The 7,473-nt window shown below is 51.3% G+C and overlaps 1 protein-coding gene and 1 long non-coding RNA gene across 10 annotated transcripts in view; one reads left to right on the top strand and one right to left on the bottom strand.

The window, feature by feature from the left end:
- The window catches only part of LOC109287044, a 25,152-nt gene that overhangs the window by 10,965 nt on the left and 6,714 nt on the right, over window positions 1-7,473 (top strand). For 2 of the 4 annotated variants that reach the window (XR_002094749.1, XR_002094747.1), the window contains exons 1-2: window positions 1,236-2,683; window positions 5,872-6,038. This is a non-coding gene — a long non-coding RNA (uncharacterized LOC109287044). Of the gene's footprint in view, window positions 1-1,235; window positions 2,684-5,871; window positions 6,039-7,473 lie in introns of those variants that run through there. The other 2 variants (XR_002094748.1, XR_002094750.1) reach the window with 2 other exon arrangements.
- LOC109287038 (dimethylaniline monooxygenase [N-oxide-forming] 5-like) overlaps window positions 5,857-7,473 on the bottom strand; it is a 128,946-nt gene continuing 127,329 nt past the window's right edge. For all 6 annotated transcript variants that reach the window (XM_019501968.1, XM_019501965.1, XM_019501966.1 and 3 more), the window contains one exon: window positions 5,857-6,434. In XM_019501968.1, coding sequence (XP_019357513.1) covers window positions 6,077-6,434 — 358 coding nt within the window. In that variant the 3' untranslated portion in view covers window positions 5,857-6,076. The remainder of the gene's footprint in view (window positions 6,435-7,473) is intronic.

Below are 7,473 nucleotides of genomic sequence, written 5' to 3'. Positions count from 1 at the left end.
GTTGCCTGAGCCCTGAGCGTGGGAAGCGCGAGTACAGGCCCGAGCTTGGGCGAGGAGCGTGGGAAGCGCGAGTACAGGCCTGAGCTGGGTGTAGAACCCTGCAAGGAGTCTGGAGCCAGGTAAGGCTGAGGCTGCCTGAGCCCCGAGCGTGCAAAGCGCGAGGAGCGTGGGAAGAGCGAGTAGTGGCCTGAGTCAGGCGAGGGGCGCGGGCCCGAGTGCGGGTGACCATGAGATGTATGAGGGGTAGGCCCCAGTGGGGCGCTGCCTGGAAGGGGGAAGCCCTGAAAGGGGGTGAGCCCAGTTAGAGGCCCCAGTGTGGGCAAGCGTGGGAAGCACGAGCATAGAAGGCCCCAGTGTGGGCAAGCGTGGGCGGAGAGCGTGAGGAGCATGAGGCACAGGCCCCGGCAGGGGCGAGAGTGCGGGGAGAAGCCCCAGGAGAGGGCGCATATCAAGTAGGCCCAGGAGAAGGCCAGCACAGGGAGTAGAGCAGACTCCTGGTATAGTAAGACCAGCCCCAGGCCAAGGAAGGCAGCCTCCCATTGATAATAAAAGATCAAAGATGTGGCGGGCAAGACAGAGGGTATCCAGACATGGCACGGTAGGCAAGGGCACTAGGGGAGGTCATGGCATCCCTAGGAGCCGTCCTGCCACAGGCCTCTTTATAATAATCTTTTCTAAGACCTTCCCTGGGATAGAGGTCAGGCTGATGGGCCTGTAGTTTGCCGGATCCACTTTCCTCCCTTTCTTGAAGATAGGCACCACATTGGCCTTCTTCCAATCTTCAGGCACTACACCAGAGCACCAGGAGTTCTTGAACATCTGTGCCAGGGGCTGGGCTATGATGCTCGCCAGCTTCTCAAGTACCCTGGGGTGTAGATTGTAAGGGCCAGCTGACTTGAAGGTGTCCAGCCTCTCAAGGTGTCCCTTCACGAGGTCAGCATTGATGGAGGGCAGGGAATCTCCCTCACCCAGGTCCCCCTGTCCCGTAGTGGGCAGGGGCGTCTCGTGGGACTGATGAAAGACCGATGCAAAGTACCCATTTAATAGGTTGGCTTTTTCCTGGGCGTCGGTTGTCAGTTGTCCCATCTGGTTTAGCAGGGGTCCAGTGTTGCCCCTGCTTTTCCTCTGGCTCCCCACATATCTAAAAAAAGGACTTTTTATTGTCCTTGATACTTGTAGTTAGTTGGAGTTCAGTTGCAGCCTTGGCTTTCCTGGTTCTTGCCCTGCAGGTTTAGAGCCTTACAGCCATGTCGACATCAGATACTTGGTCCTATGCCAGTGTGCTGTGGAAGGGCACTCATACGAGGGTCAGCATACTACAAAGAGGCTTATTTGGTTGATCTGGAAGTGTGTGTGTGTGTAACATCAACAAAGAAGGAGTTACATCAGACAACCCAAGTAACAGATCCCAGCAATGGTCAATAGCAGCAATTCCCATGCATGAAGGAAGTAAGCACACGCCAAGATCAGGCACTCCCTTTCCAGGGATTCTTCAGCCAGCAGAGCTCAGTTTGAGGGGCTCTTAACTCTGTAGAGCCCCTTAGTCTGCTTTGGATGGAGGGATCTATCTCACCTGCCTGAGATACCTGTCAGAAGCCTAGGTTATGCTAGAAACCAAGACCTGCTCTCTGTAGAGCCACAGTGCTCCCATTACAACTTTGCTGCTCATTTTGCCATCAAGTGGCTAGACAGGTGAGGGGAGGCTGTTTTATAAAGTGCATTCTTCTAAAGAAATAACAATCTTGTTAACATTTGAGGTAAGTTAAAATTAATTTCTCCAAGTCCTGAGGTCTTAAAGTCTCTAACATGGGGCCAGCCTGTTAGAGGAAAGGATTTTTTGCTTAGGTTTCCAATTAAGTTATAACAGAGTTCTTATCTCAATTCATCTGCAGATGAGCTGTTAAGCAATAACTGTGCTTTGAGGCTGAAAGGCAAAGATTCTGGGATGAACCCAGACTTCTATACTCTAGGGCTTGGCTAAAATATCCAAAAGTTTACTAAAGAAGGAGGGGGGAAAGTATTCTTAATAAGTGCTACTTTAATTAATATTCATATGACTATTCTTATTCCCTATGTAATAGCTCAGATCAAGTGTTATATCTTGTCTGAAATTAGGCTTGCCTAACTACTAAATGTGGTTAAGCAATCTTTAGTGAGACCTTTAACCTAGTTTTTCCATTCCATCTTTCTTGACTTTTCTAAAATGGCTCACACCTTGTGACATCCTCTAACCTATCATCTCTTTTGCCTTTTCTTCTCTTACCCAAACTTTGGTCAAATGAATGCAAGCAAATCTATGCTATATTACTGTTAAGCAACCTAAGGCCTACTATAGTCTACAGTTACTACCAATCTTCAGGCAGTCCTGCAGGTACAGCAGTTTAGCACCTGGCTATACAGACTGTCCTGACCATTTCAGGGCCATTCGGTGATCATAAGATACCTCTTTCTACATTGCAGTTGGGGAAACAAGCAGTTGAGTAGCTGCATTGACAAGGATGATGGTTAGGTGGACACAATGTTGAATGTTGCTGGTGACACTAAAAGTCATTCCTGTCCTTTACATCTGTGCCACATACATTAGCAGGGAGATGGGCAAGGATGCAAGTTATGGAAAAATCGACATCTCTGCACCATTCTGACAAATGTTGTCCTAAAGATTAAAGAAAGTGTTTTGATCCAGGTAAGAGGTCACCTTCCTCCTCAGTCTAAGGATGGAATTCATCCCAGCATAAATTCCACCTCTGGTCTTACTGGCCCTGGTGAAAATGATTTAGATACCCAAAGTAGAACTTGAATGGACCTTAATGGGGCATGTGATAACCATGGATCTGATTTTCTGTTCTCCATGGAAAAACATAGTAAAACCTGGATGTTCTCATTGTATGGAGAAAAACCTGGATTTTCTCCTTTAAAGGAGAAAAATGCAAGAAATGGTGGGTTTCCTCTTGCAAGCTGGCAGAGTTCCAGCCTACAAGGGGCTGCGGGGAGTGAGAGGAGAGCAGTCAGGCAGAGTGTGCCATGTGCATGGGGGCATGTACACATGCACATGGCCATCAGAAAGCCTGGAAAGCAGCTTCTGCAGGTAAGGTGGGGGGGTGGGAATTGAGGCCCCCATAGTGACAGTGGGAGTTAGGCAGGGCTGAGACTGGGGCTGCTGCCCAGCCTGGGTGCTGTGTGGGGCTTGGGGCCCAGGGTTGGAGTATGCGGCCACCGCCCCCGCACTCCCTGGACAAGCTGCCTATGGCCCTGTTCCCCTCCCTGCCTGGGTCTTGGGGGAGGGGCATGGGGGCAATTGCCCCCCAGATTTGTGTACAGGGTGGGAGTGGGCTGCTCACTGTGGACTTGGGACTTGCCACTCTGCTGCCCTCCCCATGGGGCCTTCACAGCCTTTGCAGCCCAGTTGGTGGGACCTGGCATGGCAGGGTGGCGTGGGGCAGGGAAGCTCAGTGCCACTGCTGGAAGCCATGTGCCACAATGGCGAGGTGCCCCATGGTCACCTGGCAGCAGTGGGAGTGGTGGCACAGTTGTGCCCTTGCTGCTGCCAGGTGGGCAGGGGGCACTTTGCCAGGGTGGCACGGAGCTCCCAGTGGCAGCACTGAGCTTCTCTGCCCAGCCTGACTCTTCCTTGCCATGCTGGGTTCTGCCCACTGGGTTGTGGAGGCCCTGGGGGAGGGCAACAGAGTGGGGAGCCCCAAGCCTGCAGTGGGCAGCCCGTATCTGCGCCCCCCCCAGCGGGCTCCACTCTGGCCGTGCTGCCCTTGGGGAAGGGGGAAACTGGGCTCCATGCTCCTCCACAGCAGCCACTGCCTCCCACTTGGGCACTGCTGGTGGGGCAGGGTGCTGTGGACCTGGGTGTCTCGCTTCTAGGGCCGGCCCGTCCTATCCTTCGAAACCTGCAGCCGCAGGCGGCACTGCAGCCAAAGGGCCCCCTGTGTCCAGCCACTCGCCAACCCCCACCACCGACATTGCATCTGCTGGCTTCACATCCATCCGCTCGCTACCACTCCTGCCACCCCGCTCGCCACCCCCCACCCCTCCCCACCGCTGGTGGCAGCTTCTTCATGTCAGGGGGCCCCCAAAAATTGTGGGCCAGCCCTGCTGCCCCATAGCCATGGCAGCTGGGGGCCCATCCGGCAGAACTGTGGGTGTGGAGAGTAGCAGGGCACCTTTGGTGCCTGCCACTTTAAGAAGCTTTAACATACTGTGGAGCAGCCAGGATGCAGCTTAATAAGGCAGTCAGATGACTGCAAGAGGGATTGGGGGATGGGGCTGACCAGCCTTAGTATAAGCCCAGACCCTCAGAGCTGAGCAGGAAGTTGCTGCAGGGGGCCAGAAGGACAATATTGCCTATCTGTAGCTGCTTTTCCCAGAACACCTGGTGGTTCAGGGCAGGACCTATGGGGATGGAGGAGGTTTCTGGTCCTGGGGAGTGACCTAAAACCACACTCTGCTGGGCCTGGATGATGTGGTGGGGCTGCCTGTGGCAGGGTAGTCCCTAGGATATGCCACGCCTGTACCTCCCTAGTGAAACGTGAGTATGGGGTGCCATATAGTCTCAGCCCCCATGACCTGGTAAATTATGCTGTAGAAGGGACAGGCAAGGGGTCCAGGCAGGTCTTCAGGCCTGAGACACAAGAGGCCAGGGCTGGATACAGGCATGGGTGAACTGGGTGACTTCCTGGGGCCCAGACAGAAAGGGAGCCTGGAAATGGTAATTTTTTTTTTCTGTTGTCCAATTATTATTGTCATTATCATCATCTCTGGCAAAGGGCGGGGGCTGATACTAAAAGTTCACCAGGAGTCTAGGTATGGTGCTGTAAGGGGCATAAGGCTGAGAGCCCCAGTGAGGGGAGTGGTGTAGTAGCTCCGGTGGGGGTGCGTGAAAAAGCAGTAGAGCAATCAAGTGAGAAGGTCGCATAGGGTAGGGTCTGTGTTGGCCGGCATGAATGACTGTGCATAGGGCAGCCTTAGTGACTGAGTGAGCTGGGTTTGGAGGGGCCAGAGAAGGCAGACCTGTATGGGAGTATGAGGATGAGCAGCTCAGTACCTACCCAAAGTAACCTTGGCTGGCCTGTACTGGGGCCAGGACCAGACTGGTCAAAGGACCGGACTAGACTGGTCAAAGGACCACTGCAAGGGACAGCCAGAGGCTAGAGGCCAGGAGTCCCAACTGGCTTAGAGGTGAGGCTAGGGCCAGTGAGGCCAAAGGTCCTAGAGGGGGCCACAGCCATGAGGAAAAAAGGGTTTAGGGAGTTTTGCAGCCCAGAATGAGGGTGGAGTAGACCACTTGAGAAAAAGGGATCCAGGTGGGGTGTGAATGTCAGGCAGGCGTAGAGTGAGGTCCATTGTGGGGCCAAGGCCACATAGTGATGCCATTTGTAAGGCAAGGGATACGGTATAGGGATGGCATGGAGCTGTGTATTACACCCTTGGCATCGGGCAGTAAATGGGTAGCCTCCCACCTTGTAAACATCTGTTTTGGTTACATCAGAAACAAGGCAGGTGGGCAGACCAAGGATTAGACCGGCTGCGAGACAGCCCCCTGCCACAAGAGTGAGGGGCATCAGCAGGGCCATGGGGCTGTGGGTGGCAAGTAAGGGGCAATGGCACAGGCAGGGCAGAGCGACAAAGCAGTGGTGGGGAGGGGCAGCCACAGCTAGACCTGCATCCTGGTGAGCAAAGGAGGTAGGGGGAGCTCTGATTTTTCCATGATAAACTCAAAATCAAATGCCAAAATTTATAGGTATTTAGAATTTGTTTTTATTATAGTGACCGAGCCACTGGTAGGCTTCCAGATTGCTTTAATCATGGAAAAACGTGGGTTTAGAGGTTTTAAAATAAGAGAACTTGAGTTTTTTTTAAACAAAGCCAGGATCCCCAGTGATGTTCCCAGGCCACAAGTGGGCTGCACTTTTGCTGCAGAAGATGAGACGGCCTCAGTTTTGCCACAGAACAAGTTTGCCCTGTGATGGAAGTGAGTGTGTCTTGCCAACATCCAGTGTCCATGAATGCAGAGGAAGGAAGAAAAGCCACAGGTAGGAATCATTTCACCAGTAAACTGTTCCCCAGAGGGCTAAAAAAGCAAAGAAATACAAGCTAAAGCTACAGCAACTAAACCAGCACCAAGGAAAATGTTAAAGGAATGGGGCACCAAGGTGTAGTTGGTAGAATCCTCCACATTCCTGGTTTTCAGGGGCTTGGTGATCCGCTTCCTTTGGGTCAGGATGGCTTCTCTGGCTCCAGCCCACTTTCCTGGCCCCCTCAGGCGGTACTGGTATGGTGTGCACGGGCCAAAGAAAACCTCCATGGCTAGCTTAATATCCGTGAGGAAGAGAGACAGCAGGTTGGGTTTGAACCCTGCCAGGCTGGCAATTTCATCCAAGTATGAGATATAATCCACTTGCAGGGTGTGGCGCTGGGTTTTCACATACCTGCAGAGAGAGAGAAACATTGAGGCATAGACTGTACTGGCCAGCAAATGACATTCCTGAGAGGCACTGCCATAAAGACCTTGGATCCCTCTGAAATGACAAGGGAAGAGGATGTCCATTTGTACACAGTGCTTTGTCTGCTGGGTGACTTGCATCTGGAAGGTTGGGCTAGATGACCTATAAAGTCCCTTCCAACCCTACTTCTCTATCATTTCCATGATTACTACTATGGGAGTAAATCTGTTCTTCATTCACCTCTGTGTAGTGGATTCAGCTGGCACATATATGGCATGGAGATGTTGTGCTGGTCCTTAGCATGTGGCTGAATTTCACTTTCTGCCCCTTAGATGAGCTGGATGCATTTTCTAACCTCAGCCTTCGTTCTGTCTTCCTGTTGAGATCTTTCTGCAAAGTTTTCTCAAAGCCTATGTGCCTAGGTAAAATTTAGGGGCCAGACCTCCTGAAAGTTAGATTACTAGTAGGAATTCCTCAGCCTGCAAGAAAAAAGGGCATGGGAACTTATACTCAGCTGTCTGTAGAGTTGTCAGTGCTTGGAATTAGAAGGCTTTTTATGTTTTTCCAGTAGCTGATAACTACTAGCATCAAACTCAGATTTTTTTTTGCCAATTTTTTTGGCCTTATTCAAGTTCTTTGCTATTTCCTATGCTTTCCATGTGACTGAAACTACAGGTTGCCCTTAGTCAGAATGATCACCGTTTCCCTACTGCTTTCTCCTATAGGAATAGGCTTCCCCCACCCCACTACACAGAACTATTGTGTGAGGTAGAGAATAACATAACAATATATGGAAAGAATTATCCGGCAGATGAATAAACCCACTCATACGTATATTTTTTTTTTTCTTGTCTGGGGGTGGGGAAGTAGTTCTCTTCTCAAAGATAAACTGTGATGATTTGTATAAACAGTCACCCAAGATAACCCCACTCCTGCATGCCCACATTTTTCTCAGAGCCAAGTATAAAAACACAAAGCAAACTATTGGCAAGTCTACTTAATGTTGTTCTCAGATCTCACTAAG

This window comes from Gavialis gangeticus, unplaced genomic scaffold (genome assembly GCF_001723915.1).
Source record: "Gavialis gangeticus isolate Ggan-Ray unplaced genomic scaffold, GavGan_comp1, whole genome shotgun sequence".
Taxonomy (NCBI): domain Eukaryota; kingdom Metazoa; phylum Chordata; order Crocodylia; family Gavialidae; genus Gavialis; species Gavialis gangeticus.
This window is presented reverse-complemented; position numbering and strand designations above follow the sequence as displayed.